Source organism: Toxotes jaculatrix, chromosome 1 (assembly GCF_017976425.1).
Source record: "Toxotes jaculatrix isolate fToxJac2 chromosome 1, fToxJac2.pri, whole genome shotgun sequence".
In the NCBI taxonomy this organism is placed as follows: domain Eukaryota; kingdom Metazoa; phylum Chordata; class Actinopteri; family Toxotidae; genus Toxotes; species Toxotes jaculatrix.
This window is the reverse complement of record NC_054394.1, coordinates 18775138-18798141: the sequence shown is the minus strand read 5'-3', so window position 1 is coordinate 18798141 and position 23004 is coordinate 18775138. Positions and strand designations below refer to the sequence as shown.

The following is a 23004-nucleotide window of genomic DNA, read 5'->3' as shown; positions in this document are numbered from 1 at the left end:
AAACAAGGCTGATGAGGGCAGTAAACGTGGAACGAAACTGTAAAAACTGTTCGAACTGGGAAACTGAAACAATGAGAGTAAGACAATGAAAGACAATTTGCTCCATAAAGCTCAAAAGAACTGTGGAGTCAGGTGATAATACGGGTTCAGGTTTGTCACTTTAAACATCACCTTTCACCTTTTGTTCTTTTAACCTACTTTGAATGTAAAAACACTGATGAGTGCAGCTTTAAAGCTGGCACTGTATGATTCGTAGCAAAACAAATCTTGTCACAAGGACTGGTGTCATAAAGCTTTCAAATTGCAAAATTACTGACATCCAGAATTTTGGTCTGTTTGCCTACTGCTTTGCAAATTGCAGGCCTTGGCACAACATGGAACTAAATCGTTGCTTTTGGATATTTTATGTAAATGTATGCATATGAAAAAGACCAATGAGGGCCTGTTTCCCCTCTCTTTGTCTAGACTATGAACCAGTCTGGAGGTTGTTTCTCACATCTAAGACCCTCGCTGCCTAGCTCTTGCAGAACCTGAGATTTGATTTAGAACCATGCAATGCTGTGATCAGTTAAATCTTTAAAACCTCAGACGCAGCCGGTGCAAAGATGATAACATGGGTGTAATATAATTGTGTCATTTAGCTTCTGTTAGGAGCCTACCAGCAACATTTCCCTCTCCTTGCAGTTGAAACGGTAATGGTAGACAGAACAAGTTCAGTCATAAAGAGATCATGACTGATCTTCTATATGTTGCTCTAAGATAAGAGCAGTTTATCTTAGTGTTTCTGAACTGAAACACAGTTGAACCTGTCTTTTCACCTGCTCTCATGTCAAGTTAGAATAAAAAACAAAAACAAAAGCCCCTCTTTGAACACAAGCTACACATTTAAATAAGAGTATCTGAAAGAGGTGTGGAAGAGACCATCTATGTCAAGCTGTTGCTAAATGCAAATTGTTGTATTTTTCTATTAACCACTCTTATGTGGGTACTCTGAAGAGATCACAACACACGGTGAAGTGGACCAATGTAACTGTGAGTTGCTGCTGCTGTAGCTGCCGAGACATTCACCACAATGGTATGATTTATTTAAAGAGTCTTTCTTGCCCCCTACATTCAAACACAAAGCAGCATCACGTAGCAGGGCTTGGCACTGGCCAATCGCATATATGCAAGCACATGTTAAATTACTTTGGTTTGTTTACCTTGCAATTATCAAGACAAAAGATACAGAGATTGCAGCCATGATAACCTTTCAGAGTTGTCAATCCTCATCATCTTTAATATTCAAAATGCGCATGGAAACAGCTGGATGGCAATTTACTTAATGATAATATTTTACCTCAGCTGGTTCACAGCAGTTTATACCTCCACTCACTTGAGGTTCAGGCGTTTAATGAATCAAAAGGAGGCCCTCCTCTTCTGTGTTAAATGTTGCGTAGGTGTGGTTTGGAGCAAGTTATGGTGGCAGATATCTGTGTTCGAGTTGTTCCACCTTGAGGACATTCCTCGTTTCCTCCATTCATACAGACCTACAGATGACATTGACTAGATTTACCTTTAAAGTTTTAATATTTGCATATTTTGTGTAATTTATTTTTGCATGAACTAATGGTATTGAGAAGACTAAATGTACCATTTGAGCTTGCACATGTGCAGAGTTGTTATGTGGGGAGTTTTTTTACGTACGTCCTTAAATAAAACTTTAAGGAAAAGAGGCTCAAAGATCAGTAGCTGAAGCTGTTGTTAAGGTGTGTAGTCTTGAGCTGCTCTGCAGGAAATGCATTTAAAAAATTATAAAATATGACTGTCAAAGCAGGCAGGGGATTTTCTGCACTATTGTCAAAACTGCCTTGAACTTGAAAAGTTTTTAAAATTATTGAGCTGACAGCATCTTTGATAGCAAGTTGTACAAACACCTGTGTGTCCTGAAATTTTCATGTGTATGATGACATCTGTTTTCTTACAGACTGGAGTCTATGTGAAAGTCTTCTCCTCCCTATCAGTCGTGTCAGTATGAATATACAATGAATATTCTGACTGCGCCACAGCGTTTGATGTTTTGGCTTCATATTTTGTTCTCATTATGTTGGATGTAAAATGGCACAGTGACTGAGAATAAATTGCAAACTGCCTTCTTCAGTTGAAGGGCGTTTAAAGACAAAGAAATCAGTACAGACTTATTTTTAAATGTATATGTTGTCAAGGTCAAATAGAGATCCCTGCCTGACTTCAACAATATTCACTTATCAGTTTTAGTTTGTACTCAGATTAACAGTGAGAGAGAGTACACACTGTACACACGCCCTCTAGTTTTGCATTAATTCAACAGAAAACTGTTCTGGTATCCGGTCAAATTTTGAACAAAGCAGTAACATAAGTGCTCAGAGCAGACAGTTGAACTGAGCCAGACAGTGGCTGCTACACAACACAAGAGCCATAGATTCTGAGCAACAACCCACATTGGCGTTTATTCTAAAGTCTTATCTTCTTTTTATCTGTCTTGTCCTGCACCTTAGCTTGTTGAACCAAAAAACCATTCATTGGGGAAAAGTGCACTGCTGACATTAGTTTGCTGGCTAGATTAGCTGCTCAGCTACAGCACATTAAACAGCATGTAAATGTACCTGCAAATGTCACTTAGGTCCATTTCAATGCTGGTGTTTTCTTTACTCTTCAGTACCACAACCAACACACTGTCCTCTCCTGACTTGTAGCTACAGAGCAAGTTGGCCTTCTTTGTCTCTCCTTCCCTACAGTGAACATGGCACGCTGGCAGCTTGTCAGCTGCTGTCAATCAAACATAGATAGACTCACACGGAAAAGGAGCATCTCTGAATTTTCCCCAAAGACATTTTTTCTTCCTTTTGATAATAAAAAAACTATTAACACCAAAAAAATCATCCATGGTGGAGATGATACTAAACACACTCAAAGTACCTTCACATTTAACTATCTGAAAGCTGTGCTATATATACATATATATAAGGCACTTTTCATAATGTAAGTGTTGTTTTTTTTTTCATACAAAGAAATGCTCTATACTTGGAATTGTTCAGCAAGATAAGTAAAGGTTAATGTGCTGTAAATAGTGCACAGCTTTCTGTCCTTGACAATTCATATTCCAAGGTGAAAGTCAGTTTAAGGAAGAAACCTTAAGGTTAATCTACCTGCCCCTCGAGGCAGACATTTCTCTTAAGCACACATTAAACGTTAATGCGAATATCAGAAACTGATGGCAGATCAGCTGCACAAGTTGGTTATTGAATTGATTTGCATGGGGGCGTTAGTTCAATTTTATTTGCTAATTTAAACATCATCACTTGTTTTACACTTCAGCTTAAAATGGATTTTATGATAAAAATGCTTTTGGGAAACAAGGCTTTGGTCAGTAACTGACAATAACCAAACACAAATTTATCAGCAATGTAAAGCAAATCACATCAGTGTCTTGTTGTTGTCTCATCCTGATTGTGGGCTGCACACAGTGATCCACGGTTTAACTCTCAGCTTTGTGTTCTCTCAGCCAGCATGACCCACACTCATGCTCCAGTTCTGTTTAAAAATGATCTGCCTGATCACTTGGCATGAAAAATGTAATCCTCACCATTAGCTGCTTCAGACATGCCTTTTTCAGAGTGACTGTCATCAAACCCCCCTGATATTGAATAAAGTGTTGGTCTGCTATGTGCTTGACCCACTGGCTCTGCACCATTATGTTACTGTGACTGTAGGCTAGCATAAAGACATGCAACATTACCTGTTATCACCTTTTACCTACATACTATGGGAAAAAAACAGCATTCTTACACACTGTATCCCAGGTCTCTAAAAACCCTATAAAATATATTTGGACCACACAAAACAATTTTTACCTTTTGACACTAGAAAATAGAAACAGAACAGGAATAGAAGAGACCGAGCCCCATAACTGAATAAAATGAATAAATAAACACATACCTTGAATTCCTAAAGACCCCCATGACCTGAGATATGTGTTTTCAATGTTAGGGAGGATGTTCTACCTCTGGCATCTGCAGCATCTTGTTTACGGTAAAGATCTCTTGACCGGGATTTTACCCTTTTAATGATTTTCACTAAAATTGTTACAATAGTCAAATGCTTCCCTCTTTCTTGCCAGAATACAGCTTAGGGTTTAGAGAGGCAGAGAGGCAGAATTCAGGCCTACAGCACTTATATCAAAAGTCTACATCTGTACCTCCGTGAGTTAGCGTAGCACGAGAGAGAGATGTCTCTGAGGTGTCAAAACTGATAATGATTTGTGTTTGAAATTCAAAACATTTTCCTCTCCGCTGGCAGGAGGGGGGTGAATAAATATAATTTGATAAAAATCTTTGTGCATTCTGGGGCAGTTTCATCACTGTGAACTATCTTTTATGAGATCCAATTTAATAATTTAACATGAGCTGCTGTGCGTCTAAAAAGTAAGTTTATGTAGGGCCTGGAGGTTTATTGTTCCTTTTCAGTGACTTCTTTGTTAAGTGTCTTAAGTTTGTTCTCCAGCGATTTATGTTTTTGCCTACGCTAATGACAATGAATGTGTACGTGCTGTATGTGCATATGTTTTCTCCTGCCTCTCTCCTGTGTGACTGTGGGAGCAGACAGCTATAACTCAAGTTGCCTTGCTGTGCACGCAATGGAGGAACACTTAGTGTTGCAATCCACACATGCCCGGAGTGCTGCTGGGAAGCTTAGGGAATACTTCCCCTGACTACACACACACGCACACATGCACACATACACATTAGTTTTTGCCTCAGGTATTAGGCTTACTTGAGTTAGCACCAAGGTTAGTTGACTGAATGCATACTCAAGAGGAAAACATTCTCCAAACAGCAAGGTTATAGGAAGTCACATGACCTGGTGATGAAAAACAAGTCAGGTGACATACTGGAAAATTGTTTTGCTTTATGTGATTTATCTGAGCCATTGCCAAGGTTGTGCTGACATGTTTGTCAGACATCTAATGTACATATGCCACTGAAAGGTTACTCTGTCTAAACAATACTAACCTGGCCTAACTGCTGCTTTAGGGATTCACTGCTGAGGAAACTGTCTCTGTTGGCTTAATTAATCACCACTACATGAATGGGCCTTCAGGCACACTTACCAAGACTGAAAGACTTTCAGAACTTGTATCCTGTCCTTAGTCTAATCACAGTGTTGTCTTATCAGGAGCTGAGACACTTTCCCTCTGCTGCACAGCAGTGAAATTTTAACAGCTGTGTGTTGAATGTGAGGAGCTGATGTTATTTCGCCTCAGGCTCTTAACGTTCACTCCGCTCTGTTCTCTCAACTTGTAGGTTGGTTGATTTGTTGATGTTTCACTGAGTACTTTTCTAAAATACAGATATGTATGATGGAGTGTATAAGATGAATAACTGTGTGTTTATGATACTGTACCACATTTAGATTTGTAAATGTGAGAGGCTTTGCTAACTCAGGTATTTCTTAATTAACCACAATAATTAGCCGTAGCTGTAGCTTTCATACATACTTTATCATAGAGAATAAGGCCGTTTTTCTTTGGCAAAGTCTCATGCTCGGTATTGTACATTAACCATTAACTGTCTTGTTAACTGTCCCTTCACTTCCCTGTTCTTTCCTTTCTGTCTGTGGATTGCTGCAATGGCGGGGGGGCGCAGCACCCCACTCCACACTCTTCAAGTGACCTGAGCGATTCACATCTCTCTCTCTTTTCTTTTTTTTTTTTTATCAGATTTTCAGAAATTTTTATCAGATTTAAAATGCACCAAAGTAACTTACACAAGTAACTTCAGTGGGAAATAAAAGAATGACAGAATAAATGACACTGAATATTACACAGATTTTGATAGTGACAAATTAGGTGATTGATCCAGGTGCCAGAAAGTAACCCTCGTCCTATAGCTGTATAACTTCTTTGCTAGATGCTAATATTGTGATTCACACAAACCTTCCCAAAATGCTTCACACATCTAGCTTGAACAATGTAGTTTGAAATTATTTGAAATTATTTTATTTTTTTCCTTTGGCCACCTGAGTAAAGCAGAACAAATTAGAGCACAACACTGACCAATGATCACCTTTTAAAGTTAATATAGTAAAGTTAATATAGCAAACTTGTTTGCAAAGAGTTGCTTATTTAGACATCCAGGTCACCTGGCAAATATATGCCCATTATTCACTTTTATTAACTATTCTCTATTAGCTCTATTTTTGGTCTCTACCATTTCCAGAGGGAAATATCAGGCTCTTTGGCTACTAGGTGTGTTCAACAGTCAGCCATTGACTGTATCTGTCTGCTGTTAGATGTAGAGCAGGCTGTGTTATTGTATTGGATTTTTAGAGCTTTGGGTTTCATTTCTGGAAGGAATATTTAGCACATATAAATATTTAGTGAAAGTTTCTATCACCAAATGTTTAGAGGCTATAGAAAGTTTCTTTCTCTGCCTGTGCAAAGGTCAGACACAGTGTTGGAGTAAATATAAACATGTCCTCTGTAACCAGATGTGTATGAAAGATAGTTTTACAATTTAACAGAACACAAACTCTATAACTACCGGTACAATGGTTTTGTTCACCTTCCAAAGAAATTTAATGTAAGCTCCTGCCTTTTCAGAGGCAGTTCTTTTTGTTTTGGTTCACAATGTAATCCCTTCCTGCCTCCAGACTGTTGTGTTAGTTCTTACTTGGCTGACACGGTTTGTCACTCGTATGTTAAAACAATCTGCTCATGAATATTAACCTTTCCCAATCTGCTTAAAACACGCTCACGCTCACGCTCACACACACATACACACAAATCACACATTTAGCCTTGTCCTTTGCATATGGTTTCACCAAGGGCTCAAAGCTTTGTTTCCCCTTCTCTCCTCACAATAATGTTGTGGGTGTTGAGGTTTTTGAGTTCATGTTCATTTCTCACTATTTATTTCCTGAGAAAAGAAAAGATTTTTGTCTTCATTTATTAGCCTGAAGTGTTCATTCATCTTTATTCTTCTCTTATTCTTAGAATTGGAGAATGATAAATTTTGAAGACAGATACTGATTTAAAACAGCTTGAACAAAAATAATAGAAAACACTGCTAAATAACAGATAATATTAATTAAAAGAAGAAATCATTCTTATCACTATTCTCGTAGCTTGCATTTCATTTCACTCTAAATAAGAAAACAAAACTGTTTATTATGTCTGGTAGGTTGTGAATTATTCCTGATAACCTCAGTCTGCCAGTAGAAACACTGACGCTTTATAATAAAACTGGTCTATTTTTTCATTGTTGTATAGCCTCAGTATGCTGCAGGGGACTGATGCCTTTGCTTTTAATGAAATTATTAAAAAATGATACCAGGACCAGTTTTCATTAGATTTCATTTCCTACTGATTAGGACATTTTAATTAACAGTATGCCATTATTATCCATGACATAGAATTCAGTTTCACTCAGACCTTTTCAAAGAGATAAATTACTACGAAATAAATTATTTTCTGACCATTTTTTCTCTGATCATTTCCTTCTCTTTGCATGTAGTATAGGTTGTATAAAGTTAAACTTGTTTCTATATACTATACTGAAGCTTCGCTGGGTCACCAGAAACCCACACCCCCCATGTTTTCACGGATCATAAATACTGTTATTGAACACTGTGCTGTTGAATAACAGCAAAGCTCTGCAATATTCACATCTGACTGTGGCACACTGCATAATGTCCCAACAGGTACGATGACTCAACGAAATTGCTGTGTTAAATGAAAAACCAGGGAAAGCTTGTGCGCTGTTTACATGTTTTTATTTATGGAGTGAAATATAAGGTTGCACTTAGATTTCAGAGCTAGACACTGTGATCATGCAAGTACAGCTGGGAAACTTTTATATATACTCTTCAAGATGGTATCACTTTATTTTTATCTACTTTATCTACTGCATTTTTGGCATTTAAACCACAGGCCTTTGGGTAAAGCTCCTTGACTGTTAAGCACGCTGAGAAGTTTGCCTCTAAAGTGCATTAAAACCTCCTGGAAGCAGGACAGAATTTTTAACAGATGCCACTGGTTTTTTATGGAGTCTGGACATGAACTGAGACCACAAGCAGTAATATATTGTTTGTCACATTAAGCTTGTGTTTCTCTCAGTGCTGTCAGTGCTGCTCAGCTATAAAACGAGTCAGGACTGCACTCATTTTGAGACCTTTCAGTAAAAGAGGTGTTCTTAAGTAGTGTGAGAACACAAACAGAGAAAGCCACAGTTTCTCCAAAAATTATCACACATTACCAATGGATTAATTATTAAACAAAGCTTGTGTATCTTACTTTAGCGATACCTTCAGACTTCAGGGAAATTAGTTTCTCTTTCCCCTCACTGTGTAGGTCAAAGTCAGCTACAGAACAGCCCACCAGCTGCTGGTAGGGATTGAATCTTTTGTTCAAGGACACTATAGCTTCTCGTCATGCGTATGAACCCCCGGTGCTTCTGTTGAAGGACAGCCAGTCAGTGTCTCGAAATAACAGGCCACCCTTCACCTGCTAACATATGTTACAAGGAAAACAGCATTTATCACAGTGATTATATTAGCACTATCATTTTTCCACATTCCTTAAATGTCACCTTACGCACAATCCCACCGGTAGGCTGAAAAGCTCTGGCCTAGACAAATTCTCATGCTATTTGTCTTCCCGTGCCTCCTAGAGACTCCAGGGAGGGGAGAGGACAGTCAGGCGGACACATCATTCTCTGATTCGTCGCTTTTCGCTCACTGGGGTCAAGAGCTCAGCCCGGACAATCGGCGGGTGGCGCTGAAGATGTTCCAGTACTATGGCTATAACGGCTACCTCAGTGATCGTCTCTCTTTAGACAGGCCAATACCAGACCTGAGGCCTGATGGGTAAGAGTGCATGTGGAATGGTGCTCAAACACTGTCATTTTACTATACAGTAGATGCTAGGTTTTGATTATGATGTAATACCTGGACAGTCAAGGAACTACATCACATTGATGAAAAAGCAAAAACAAGAGTCTACAGATATGCTAACTGTGAGTTGTGCTATGATGCTATTATCGCCATGTTAACATGCTCACAATCACAATGCTAACATGCTGATATGTAATGTTTTTTTTTGTTTTTTTCTGTAATGTTCACCGCCTTGGTTTTGCATGTACAGCGTAGGCCGATGTAATTACTCAGTCTGTTGTTCTCAGTTAATCAGTTTGTCTCTAAAATGTCACAAAACTGTGAATTCATGCCCATTGCAGTTTCCCAGAGCCCAAGGCGTTGTCTTCAAATTCTTTACTGATTATTGTTGTTGGTTCTGTTTTCTATTATTTGAGAAGACAGAATCAAATGTCTGTCATTTTTGCTTGAAAATTGAATCAATTATCAAAATAGTTGCCAGGAAGTTTTATGCCAAACGATTAATTGACTAACAATTCCAGCTCTGGTTTCCTTGGATATTGTTGCTGTTCTGTCCATAGCTCTGAGGACCTCTCACTTTTCAGTAATAAACAAAGGAACAAATGAGGCAGTTACTTAACAGAAAAACACACCGTTGTTCTCTCTCAAACACTGAGCACCTCTAATTTAAAACCAATAAAGAATTTGCTTCTGCCTACAGCAGCCACAGCTACCTGATGATGATCATCTTATGTAGACAGATGAAAACTCTAGTTGATAGTAGGCTTGATTAAGTGGTAGTAGTTATTGTACCAATATTTTACTTCCCAATGGCTATCTGAAGTTGGCAGAACAAAGTACGTGCTTTCCATCCTCAGTCTCCAAATTAATGGACAAGTGCGTATTCAAAGCCTTATGCTGTTATCCATGCACTGTGGGCACTTTGATTAGTCCTAAGTCCCTTACAGGGAATTGTTCACACCATGCTGGTTGGCTGTGACTCAGTTTTCAACCCAGCTTTCATGTTCGCATCACCAAGGTTACAGCAGCACACATGGTGACATCCTGGTGCGAAAGTTTACACAGCTCAAAGATCTTTGGGGCATTTTCTCCACTGCACGTCACCAAACTCCCTTCAGACCATCCATTCACAGTAATACTGGCTCTGTACCCTCATCCAAAAATGTTCCAGGGGATACATTAATCACACACATTTTGCATCTGTGTTTACCTGACACAGCCCCCAGACGTAGTGCTTTAACCATGCTTTTCTGTAAATACAACATGCTCATGTCAGTAATGAACAGCATGATGTGATAAAGGCCACATGATTTAGTTATATTTGACAGGCAGATATCACTATTCGAATATTCGACCACCGAAAATGCCCCCAAAAGTGCATTTTCGGTTTCCGGCCGAAAGACTTTCATCACCGAAACAACACGGCCGAGACAGGATGTTGTGATGACGCAAGCGAAAACAGCGGCCTGTACGAGCGTGTCTGGAAAGGCCAACGTGTCCGCGGTGTGGACGGATTTCAGTAAATCTGAGAAAGAAACACGGATAGCGATTTGCAAAACATGTAATGTCGAAATTTCAAGAGGGGGTGCATCTGCAAAGAGTTTCTCCACGTCGGGTTTAATTTATCACCTGAAATCCAAATGTGCCGATCGCTGTGCTGAATATGAGAGGAATGCAGCGCAGAAAATGAAAATCCCTCCGAGCACGCCCACTCTGTCTGTGGCTGGCGTTTTTGAAAAGGCAAGGAAGTTTAAAACTTAAAGCGCTGCAGCTCTTGGTGCATTTGTTGTTGTTAAAGGCCTAATCTTTGTTTTGATACACTATTACGTTGTAGTCCTACAGCGAAAATTTTAAAATGCACTTGACTCATATGCACTTTGTGCTTGTATGAGAGAACATATTTAATTTTACAATCTTGTTTAAATTGATTTATTCTTTGAAACATTCATATTAATTTATGTAATTGCAATGCCTTGCAATTTTAGTGAGGTTAGTACACATAGCCGTAGGTTTTCGGCCTTGGTTTCCTCATTTTCGATTTTCGATTTCGGCCAAGAATTTTCATTTCAATTAAATTAAATGGTCATGTCAAGAAGACTATTACGAGTAGTTTGCAATAGATTTTGCTACCACAAATCACATACTGTTAGTGTGGAAATAATTGTCATTTCAGTTTCAGCAACCTTAATTGAAACATTACCTGCAGCTTTATGGTCATATTTTTTACACCCTGGTCTCTCTGCATTTTGTGGAAACAGGCATCAGTTTCCTCTCGGGAGAAGAGGCCGGGCTCCTCATTCACAATGAAAATGTCAGCGTGCAGTAGCAGGAAACAATGCTTTAAAGCTTGACTGATGTCAGATCTTACCCACAACCATTCATTTATTCTCTATGGCAGCATTATAGCACTCTCTCCAAACATCTGCTGGCCATGAACTGATACCAGTGCCTACATTCATATCTGGATTCATGAAAATTAGGTCCTGACAGAGTCTGCCAAGTATCTGGGTTGGCGTGAAATCTGATATTACCCTGCTCTTTAGGAATCAGTGTCAAATTTATTTACTAATCCTTTAGACAAGATACAGGTCTAAATAGAGCCTCACTAAGGATTTGTTATTTGTCCTCCACAGGTGCAGAAACATCACTTATCCTTTAAACCTCCCTCAAGTGAGCATTGTGTTCATTTTTGTGAACGAAGCCTTGTCTGTCATCCTGCGGTCCATTCACTCTGCCATCAACAGGACGCCATCCCACCTTCTCAAAGAGATCATCCTGGTCGATGACAACAGCAATAACAGTAAGCGGTATCAATTTTTAATACAACAATTGACCCTCAAACAGTGTCCGGTCATGAAGATACTCTGCATTTAAAGAGTTTGGGGGTTGGTGAAAGAAACAGTGCAATCATCTGTTTCCCAAGTTGCGACTATTTCCTATCCACGTAGCCAGCAGGCTGCCATCTTTGTTTTCATTTGGAAACAGAGGTGCAACTTGGGAAGTGGGTAAAAAATCTTTTTATCATGCATTAGCAGTAAGTAGGTAAGAGCATATATAAGGCCCATTTTACAAGATTTTCTTTTTAAAACAAGTAACATGAAAAATTTAAAATTGGCAGGAGGCCACTGGCAATCATCTCCCTCAGTGTCACAGCATTGCTATCACTCACACTTAGAACATCCACCTTCAGACATTTTCTCACACTGACCAAACAGGTGTAGAATATTAGATCCTTTTTTTGACTTTATTACATATCTGTGGCTATCACACTGCTACAGAATCCATATGTGTGCCTCCACATTGAGAGAGGTGCTATGCACAATTTATGCATGTGGCACAGCAGTGGTAACTTCATTATTTATTTAAATCTCCTGATGTGGCATTGTGAAATTACCGTAGCCTTTTTAACCCAAATGTTTTTTTCTGCTCTGCAGAGCTGTCGCACAGAAATGCCAAATTGAAACAGTAAAATCAATGGGAACAAAGCTGTCGTGTTCACGATGAGTTCAGCACCACGAAAGCTGTTGCCACTTTTTTATTTATATTTTTAGCAAAAGTCCAAATATTGTTTCCTCTGGAGAAACACTTTTTTTCAAGTAAATAAAAGAGAAGTCAACGTAGATAGTAGACATAATAATGTTACTGTTGATCCTGTAGTTGTCTCAGTGCGGAAATAAGTTTATCTTTATGCATGGACAGGAATGTTTCATGAACCTTAAAAAAAACAATCTTGGCAACAAGTCTGCCACAAGCGGTGTATTTGAGTATATGCCTGTATATTTGGAGTGTTGTATTAGAAACCATTGAAATCTCAGGGTTGAAAATAAAAATGAAAATTTTGTCACTTCTACCATGTAGTAGCTGGCCACTTGGATTGTTGTTATATTCAATTTTAGGATTTGAATACAATGGAGGTGAATGGAACTGAGTTGGTTCCACATGAACATCTCTTTCCAGAAACAGCCCTGCACAGTCCTCACTGGACAAGGGTTCCTCATCCCTACGAATCCCATTTTAACCCCTGAGCAGACAGAGAGGTTGATATGTTAGTATTTCATTTCAGCTGGAGAAGCTGGCTAGAAGAGGGAAGTCTGCTTTTGTCTAAACCTATCTGAAATTAAGGACCCATTGTTTCAAAAAAAAAAAAAAGAAAAAAGAATTTTGATGTTAAATTTGCCACTGTTATCACTGTAAACTGTGTGTTGTATGTGCTATGTGTTTATAAAACTGCTGGAATTCTAACAACCATTTTAGTGATTACTTTTCAGCAGCTTGATTCTAAAGGAGGCCTACAATCTACATATCATTGCCTCATATGTAGAGAAATCTGAATCTGTGGTACCGCTCCTCTGAAGGCCTTTAGACTCCTTTAATATTTTTAATCAGAGACTGTGTTCACTGGATTTAACCAATAGATGAATAACATTAATTAGCCAAAAAGCGAGGATATTTGCCCTGAGGCAGATCACAATTCAGCAAGGTGATGACGTGTTTGTACATATTTTGCCTGCATTTGCAACTCTAATTCTTACATCTGCATGCACTAGATGTAGTGTAAACAGTATCAGGTCGAAAAGATATCCCGTATATGTTGACAATGTGCTCTGCTGAGCTTTGTTCACTTGTTTTAACGTAGATGATACTGATATGTGAGAACAGTGATAGGTGGCTTTAGTCTGCCATGCAAAGCACAAGAACTAGACTTGAAGTCACCTGTGAAGAGTGGATCTGGTAATTTACAGTGTAAGACTTAAATACATTACAAAGGCAGAAAGCAGGTTATGCAAAGGTAATGATATTGTGCCAAGGCCATTTATAGGCAATACACTTTTAAATGGACTGTGCTGCTTGTAACAAGGCCTGAGACAGCCATTAGGAGCAATCAACATGGGAAATACTGGCACTGTGAAGAGTATGTTTACCAAAGTCAATAATGCAAAGTGTGTAACATGGCCTGCAGCTTGCTGGAACAGAATATAGATCACTCTTGTATGTCTCAGTAACTTCTCTCAACACACTGGAAGAAGAATGACCACTCTCTGTGAGGCTATTACTGACCCGAAAGTTAAATATATCAAAAGTTATCCATTCATTAGAAAATGTGAGAAATATGAGAACCCAAACATTTGCTCCCAGTCTTCCTAGCACAGGAGGATTATCGCATCCCACAAACATTCATATTTCATCACGTAATTGAGAGCTTGGAGCAGCCGCCTTTAGCTCCTTCAGACACCCAAATCATGCACTGACATTTTGCTGATGGCATTTCACCCTGCTTGAGCACTCTGTCACACTGCGTCTGATAGGCCTGGTGTTATCATTATCACCAAGACTGTGGATCTTATCTGTACTAAATGTCGTTAGCCTGTTGACCCGTGATGCTGCTGAGGTTGTTGAAGGGGTCATCGTCACAGCTAACCTCCCAGGCATCCACAGCTTTACATTAGTCATCCGCCACTGTCACCGCTCACCTCTGAGAGGCATTAGCATGCAGAAGAACGTGTAGCCATCGAGGGAGAGAAGGGCAAATTGACCTAGCTGATTTCTCCTTAATTGGATAATGTCGCAAGCTGTGGCCCAAGAAAGGCTTGCCTGTGTAAGAGCGGGGTTTTGAGTAGGGCTCACTCATTAGAAAGGCTGTCAGAAGACTTATCAATAGGCTACTTTAACTTAAATGAAAATACCAAGGAGTTTTATATGTGTGTGGGAAAGAAAGTTTGTTTTTTAATGAGAAACTAATTTCAAGCAAAATGTGCTTTGTCTATTTAAAAAAATGTCAGAAAATAGTTTAAATGTTCATGACAACCTCTACTATATGCCTTTTTTCCCCTTTAAAATGTGAATACGTTCCTAGTTCATTTATACACAGAGAAGCTGAAACCAGTGAATATTTCACGTTTTTTGCTTAAAATTAAAATAATTAGATATTTATATGTCGCTAATTATTTTTTGTCAGTTGACTAATCAGTGAACCAATCTTGAACTTTTCAGCTCTCATTGAGATCAAGACCTCTTTCCAGGAGAGACCTGTATATCCAGATGTAGCATGTACAACGAGTGACAAGTTGTTGCTGGTCAGATCCTGTGGTTTGTTTGTACTCTCTTTAAAGCACTGTCCATCTCATAATGTGGATTCATTCGGGACCTCAGGTGTGCGGAGAAGTTACAGCAACTTTTTGAAATCAGGTGGATATTCAGCAAGCAGTCTCTGCGGGTCTAGCCAATGAAAGCTGAAGGGCACACAAAAGCTGGGATGATATCAGCAAAAACCAACAAAGCTGAGTTTACAGCACATACTGCCAAGTATGAAATACAAGCAGTACACATTTGCACTGGAACGACAGCAACGTGTGTTCGAAAAACTGCCGGCGGACCCAGGGTTTGATACGTGACTGGTGGAACTGTGGAGGAAGAGCGAGTATCAGTTGGATATTTTAAACACAGATTTTCACAACCGCAGAGTTGTGCAGTAAGAAATTGCCAAGTTGTGTAGTGAAAACTACACAGCAACTGTGAGACCTGTACCCATGCCGATTTGCCATCTGCTGTGCCAGCAGTAACGCCTGCGTGGTGATAAATGGTGATTAGTTTGAACATGCATGAAGAGAACATAGAGTATTGGGCGCTTAGACAAACAAGCTCAGTTCAGACATACAATAACACACAGAGATGAAGCAGCAACAGGTCATAGATGAGAGGACACAGTTTCTAAAATCCCATTTATCAATCAAATATCCTTTGCCTGGTTAAGGAAAAGCTGAATAAGAGGATTTAAAAGGCAAATTAGACTTAGAAGACATGCTGTGTTTTGAATATAGAAAGGTTTCACAGTGTGTTGTTGTGCATTTATAAAAACAGGATCCATATTCAGGTAGTTATACACAGTTTCATTCAATATTATGTTGTTATGTCGCAGAGAGGATAGGACAGTGGTGAGCTAAATGGTGTGTTCTTCATTTTGCTGTTCACCATTAGTTTTGCTGTTCTCTTTCTATCTTCTGAGCCTAAAACCTCTGAGTGTTTTCTTGTTACGTCTGATACCGCATAACAGCACAGTGATGATGGAAACCTGTTTGCATGTTGTTCCAGTCCAGCTCCATCTCAAAGTCCCATTGCTTTCCAGCGGCGCTTCAGCTGGGTATCAGTCCTGAAAGATTGATGACTTTTGGCCATAAGCCATTCCTGGTGTAATGAACTGTGTTTTATTGTGATTTGTTATGAGGCATAACTCTTCATCTTTCTTATTTTCAATTTACTCACACATCAGAATGTCTTAATTATTAATGGATTAAGAATTATTATAGATACAGTAATCTGGTGGAATGTCGTCAGCAGCTGCTCACATGAGTAACTACAGTAGCTTTCCTTTCGGAAGCAGTAGATTTCAAAGTGTTTTTTTTTTGTTTTTTTGTTTTTTTGCAGTGAAACTTCAATTAGTACAAGTGAGTGTTTCTCAGCCCTGGCCTTCCTGATCCAGAGTCACTCTGCTTTAAGTTCTGGATATCTAATCAAGGCTAGAGTGACACCTGGGATATCCACTGAATGCATTTAACCAGTAAGGATAGAAAACCAATCACTGCTGACTCTTCTGAGCAGCATGATGTCATACTGAACACACATGCAGAGTACCATAGAGTTTTGTGCTGCATGTAGTGTATATAGTTTCACTAATATCCTGCTCCAGACCTGTTGATGTTCTTTGAGTTTCAAGGACCAGCAGCATCCACTGCTATGATAAGTGAAACACTCTGCATCTCTTGATCTGATATCTTTTTATAAAACCTTTCTATTAGTAATATTTATATAGAAGAGCATGTTTTTAGTTAACATTATGGGTCCAGTCTGGATTTGATATAACAATAACTGCGGGCAACAGCTCTTTTGCAGTTCAAAGCTTTGCAGGTACAGGCCTGAACTCGACCCTGATGGGACTCTGATACACATTGCTTTTGCTACATTATTCCCTTAATAACAAGTTGGTGTTTGTAATAACAAAAGAAGAGCAGTTATGCACTAAAAAAGCCAGTGAAGCTGCACACTGCCAGACATGGACGTAAATAATGCACAATTCAGAATGTTTTATGGGGAAGGAAATGTATTCAGCATTTACTAGGCCTTCAGGGCACACACACTGTGTTGAGAAACGGTGAATGAAAACATAACAAGAAACCCACATAGGACACAGGGCTTTAACATTGTCCTTGTCATGAAAAGTCATAATCATTCAGTAATGCATTGATTCATGACTTATTTACTGTATAATAAGCGCGTACTATTTTGATTTTTAATTACACTGGTCCATTGTTAATTTTTTACTTTGCAGAAAAGTAAAAAAAATCTGTAAAAAGTTGAGACTCACATTTTTTTAACTTTATAAAGCTTTAATAAAATCAAGATGCCTTTGGGTAGGAGACAATAAGGTTGAAAATAAGGTGATTTAAAAAAAAATTACAGTATAAATTACAATTCACATTTAAATAGCTCAGTGTTGAAATGCGGTCACATGTTGCTGTGCCAAATGCATTGTGGGACTGTACAGAATCCTTACATTTGACCAAAGTATGATGTGCAGCATTCTTGAGTAACAGAAACTTCTAGCATCTTCATATACTTTATGATCAGATTAAATACATATTTAACAGAACCTTTTCCAGTGCTCTAGGATTTGAAAATCGAACTTTTTCAGTCCTATAAAATATCTCAAGTAGCAGCATGGTTCCTCAGAAGCTGCTTTCTGTTTGCTTGCAAGTGTTCCATATTCCCTTTTAAACTCAAAAGGCAACCAGCAGTTTAAAGCGAAATAGTGAGAACAGCCTCAGGTAATTTATACATTGAATCATGAAACATAGTGCTGATGAAAGTTTTTTTTTTTTTCAAGCTTTACTCTGTTGATAGTACAGCATAAAGTTGTGATACAATGGCGATTTTGCTTACTTGCTGGCTCCCGCTGACATTTCACAGCAAATTCCAAAGCGTGGTCGTTTGTAAAGAACAGGTATTTTCCACTTACCTTGAAATTTTTCTAATTGAACCACATGCGGAAACTCTAACTATGCTATAATTTATTGTATTTCTGAGAAAATTAGCAGAAAAATTGCTACCACTTATACCTTGCAGGGAGAACTATGATTCTTTTTCATATAGGTATCACTGGCTCTTTCATCCTGCAGGGTAACCATCATACAGTATATATCTCTGGTAATAATGCAGGTAAACTTTGAAGCCAAACATTAAACCCGATGGACTTCCTCCATCTCCTCCCCCCCTCGTGTTTTGAAAAGCATTGCAGGCTGAGTCCTCAATATTGCAATATCCCGTTATGACTGGTGAGCCCCAAGGAGGTCTGCTGTGCTGGCTCAAGCTGCTTCCTCTTTGGTCCAGTGATCAAAGCAGTGAAGCATGAATACTTTTGGCCCAATAAAATACTGCCCAGTGAAAGAGGACATGACAACATCTTGTGGGTGGAAGTTTGTTCACAGCAGCTGTCTAGCTTACTCACCTATCTCAAACAGGATCTTAAAAAACTCTTCAGATATTAAGGTACACTTCATGTGTGTCTGTGTGCTTTGTAGATGAGCTAAAGGAGAAGCTGCAGGATTTTGTGTCTGAGACCAACAGCCAGCGTCCAGGATTCATTAAGATGGTGCGGCATGCCAAGCAGGAGGGTCTGATCAGGTCCAGAGTGAGCGGGTGGAGGGCTGCCACTGCCCCAGTTGTTGCCCTGTTTGATGCCCACGTCGAGTTCAACGTCGGTTGGTGAGTCACTTGTATGCAGCATGAGGTTAGCACAGCTCAGCACAAGAGCGCTGGTTCTTGAGTCATAACACTCTGTGTGGGTTTACTGAAAATAATTTGAAAACACAAACTGCAGATCGGCTCTTGTTCTAGAGACTGTATTCTGTATGTTTGACAACACCTTTCATACACTATGCATATGGAGAACACTCTGCACAGAAGATCATAACAATCAGTAATCTGCCACAGTACTCACGCTCCACCAGGTAACTCAAATCTGTCATGATCTGAACAAGAACCAGACTTTTACTGTTGTTAAGCTAATGTGGTTTTAAATCCTTATTGTATGAATATTTAACTTTAAATAATCCAGACAAGAACATATTAAAGGGTAGTTCTACATTTTCAAAAATACACCTTTTAACTTTCTAGTTTCTAGTGAAAGACTTAGATGAGAAGACTGATGGTACTTTAGCGGTTATATATGAGGCCACAGAATGCATGTGCTTTCACTTTGTTTTTTTTAGCACTTAAGAAAACAAGATGTCATGCATTAATTAGTCAGCTTTAGAGATGCTGTGTGGCAGATTTGTTAAGAGGCTGGTTATTCTCATCTTCTCATCTTACAAAAAAATGCACATTGCACTATCTTGTCATCATGTTTGTCTTGTATTTAGTAGTGGGGGCATGAAGAATTTTGATTTCTTGTAAATGAATTGTGTACTTTTTGAAGCACTGCTTTAATGTTTGCAAATGAATGAAAACATTTCATCTCCTAAAAAGCAGTCCTTCAATTTATCAGATGTATATAATGTAAATTACGCTTTGTCAGACTGATAAATTGGATTGATCATCTCATGAAATTGTTTTTGAAGAAGTTGCCTCACGTGACAGAGGTAGTCTGTCAAAACAAATCCTCACAGTAAAATGACTGCCTCTCTCTCTGTTTGAAGGGCTGAACCCATTCTGCAGAGAATTAAAGAAGACAGAACCCGCATAATCTCCCCATCATTTGACAATATCAAGTACGACACATTTGAGATTGAAGAGTATCCGCTGTCTGCCCAGGGCTTTGACTGGGAGCTGTGGTGTCGCTACCTCAACCCACCCAAGTCCTGGTGGCACAAGGGCAACAAGAGTGCACCAATCCAGTAAGTGAACACAACAATGTCTTCATAACCTGAAATATATTATGTATCTAAAATAAAGTAAACAAATATCAACTCTGCTAAAAGGGCAATCTATGCAACATTCATGAAAAAATTATATGTTGTGCAAGGTCACATTTCTCTTCTTGTTGCTGTTGTCACTATAGCAACAGTGCCAAGCTAACATTATCTGCACAGAGAACAGCAACAGACAAATAAAACTGATCTCCATCATCTTTAATCCCCCAGGAGCCCGGCCCTGATTGGCTGCTTCGTGGTAGATAGGCTTTACTTTGAAGAGATTGGTCTTCTGGATGAGGGGATGGAAGTGTACGGGGGAGAAAATGTGGAGCTGGGCATCAGGGTGAGTAATAATGTCACTCACCGTGGCCATGGGCCATTGTTCATCCAGGTAATGTGTGGAAAATTAACTATGATAATGACACTTAATGGTTGTTAGAAGCAAGGTCATTGTGGGCCCCACGCTCTCCTTTGTGTGTAAAATGCTTAACTCATTGAAAAAGTGTCATTTGGCTTTAAGCGATGCAGTTTGTGCATTTAAAAAATTGCGTAGAGGTTGAGTGGCAGTTAGTAAATGGAGTGGAGAAGCAGGGTTTTGACTAATGTAGGACATCCTGCCCACTTTGCTGAGTGCTACAGTATTTAACCTCAAAACTACACTATGACTATTTGCATTAAAGAGGATGTGGCACGCAGCATCAAAGTGATTTGTTCCTACTGAAGACACATCCTTATAGACTGGTTACAAATGTGTAATTGACAAAACAATCTCACCTCTGTCCATTTAGTTTTGCCAGTTGTCATTCAGTTGTGGATGTTAAAATTTCCATTTTCTTCTGAGCCGTTTAAGAACTTCTCGTCCAAGTTGGTTTGAAAGTTGAGGTTCAAAATTCACTCTTGACCTTGAAAACAGCAGCTGACAAAACAATCTCACAATCAGTCTGAAGGTCCATTTACAGTTGTAGCTACTCTGGAGCTTTCAGTCATGTGACATGATCATCATTAGCAGTACACAAATATGTAGTTTAATTTTTTAAGTTGAATTAATTTTTTCACAAGAAAGCTAGGTACTGTGACTGTTTTAGCAAACAGAAATCAAGCAATTGCAGGAGGATGGTGTATTTGGCATTGGCTTGAAGTAAACTACAGTACCCACGCTTGGAAATTTAAATACTGCGGAAATGAGTCCAAGTTTCATTCACCTATTTATATTTTTTCTTCTTTTTATATTTGTATTATCTTTCTTTGGTTAATAGTTCGATTATATTTTCTGCACTTTCAACATGAAGGTCTAAAAACTATTTCAAAGTCTTCTCCAATAATGAAAATAATTTTAAAAATCTGTCCTTGTATCTTTTTCCCCTTTGTTTGAAAATCAAATTTATTTTATTTTTATAAACTGACTTTAGAAAAAAGCTTTAGAAGATCAGCCTATGGACAATTCACCATTTGTAAGATTTTAATTGTAGAATGTAAACTTAATCCAAGTTACTAAAACCCTAATTTCTAATAGAATTAAATCATTGTTGCATTTGATTGTTTTCTTGGGATATGCTGACAATAAGAAAATTATAGAATATAACCAAACGCTTTTTAATGTCATGTCAGTTCATACATGCTCTGACAGGAACAAGTGAACACAGTGGAAGAAATTATCCTTTAGCAAATGTTCCCAGAACACACTGTGACATGTTCTCTCTTGTGTAGTTTCAGCTAGAATAAATAATCACGACTAATTAATTCTGAAGTCTGAATGATCACCTTCATCCCCTGGTGATCCCAGTGTGTGATAGATGTAGGACTCAGAGACATTGTTGCTGTTAGCAGTGATGTGTGAAGACAATGCCGACATTGTACAGAGCGAATAGACGTATTGTGTCTGTAGTTGTGCCTCATTCTTCTCACAGTGCTATACTTATCATCACCTATCATCAGCTCTGCCTTGGACCTGAAAATCGCTTGTTGTGCATTCGGTTTAGCAGTGCCACAAGCAGATGGGCCAGAGGAAGAACAACCCTCCTTAGGGATAGCTAATGATAGCTTACTTCTACTGTACAAAGATCATTAATGCAGCTATCAGCCTGTTCAATAGCAGCAAGAAGCGAGGGACAACTCCTCCTCGGTTGCACTCCCACTAGATTGCACTGTGAGAAGGAAATGGAGACAAGCTCACGACAAGACGCCGAATGTGGAAACATCCATCCTCACTAATGACAGAGATGCAATCATCAGTAAAGATGGGAGATTAGTCCCCTAAGTCATTTTCCTCCAGAAATTACATGCTTTTAGAATCCCTGGGCCTGATAATAGCCTCACTGAAGGCTTTATAGCTGGACACATTAATGATTTTATCGCATTTATTACAAACCAGGGTCCTAGCCCCCCTGTGTATGAACAGTTTGATGAATCATTTCGATTCATTGTTCTGTTTCTCAGTTTTGAGTTCAGTGTTGCCATGCTATGTTCCATGTTGTTCACTTCCCTGATTCTGTTGGACTGAAGGAACTCGCCCTTGCCTAGAGGTTAATGTAGTTTAGAGTTCAGTAATGCTTTTGAAACAGAGGGTGACACAGTGAGCTGAGAGCTATAAGACTGGAGGACCCTGGCTTTAGCCCCAGATTAGCATTGCCGGAGATCCCCAGCAGGGTCAGTCTGTCTATCTGCCTGTCTGCAGTGCATTGGTCATGCCTCCAGACCACCTGCCAGCACACAGACTGGCTGCTGACGGATCCTTAGAGACACACTCAAACCAGGCCAGCAGCTCCAGGCTTTGGCTGAGGCTTGAAAGGGCTGTCCTGGGTAGTGTGAGGGTGAAATGAACTGCTGCTCTCTGTTCACATTTGGTCACAAATAGGAAGCTGAATTTTTCTATCATGATGTACAAGAATTAGCGTTCCCAGCAGACACAGTGACACAAATGTTTCTTTGATATTATCTGTTCGTTAAATTAAACTTAGTAGTTTGTGTGTGTTGTTTAGCTATATTTTGAAGAGGGCATTATATATTCCTGTGTGGATTTAGCAAATACTTTGAAACTTAAATACAGATTTAACAGAGGTAGAGATCTCTTGAGCTGTAAAAAAAACAAAAAACAAAAACACCAAAAACCACACTGACTGTCCTGTGCTGACAAAATCCACAAGGTTCTGCTTCAAGAAATTAATTTCACTTTGGCAAACCCTCAGGTTTG

General features: G+C 39.1%; 1 protein-coding gene across 1 annotated transcript in view; it reads left to right on the top strand.

Annotated features, from left to right (window-relative positions):
• The window catches only part of galnt18b (UDP-N-acetyl-alpha-D-galactosamine:polypeptide N-acetylgalactosaminyltransferase 18b), a 69761-nt gene that overhangs the window by 19944 nt on the left and 26813 nt on the right, over positions 1 to 23004 (top strand). Inside the window, exons 2-6 of the mRNA XM_041035132.1 lie at positions 8688 to 8883; positions 11544 to 11710; positions 18483 to 18666; positions 19599 to 19796; positions 20043 to 20157. Coding sequence (XP_040891066.1) covers positions 8688 to 8883; positions 11544 to 11710; positions 18483 to 18666; positions 19599 to 19796; positions 20043 to 20157 — 860 coding nt within the window. The remainder of the gene's footprint in view (positions 1 to 8687; positions 8884 to 11543; positions 11711 to 18482; positions 18667 to 19598; positions 19797 to 20042; positions 20158 to 23004) is intronic.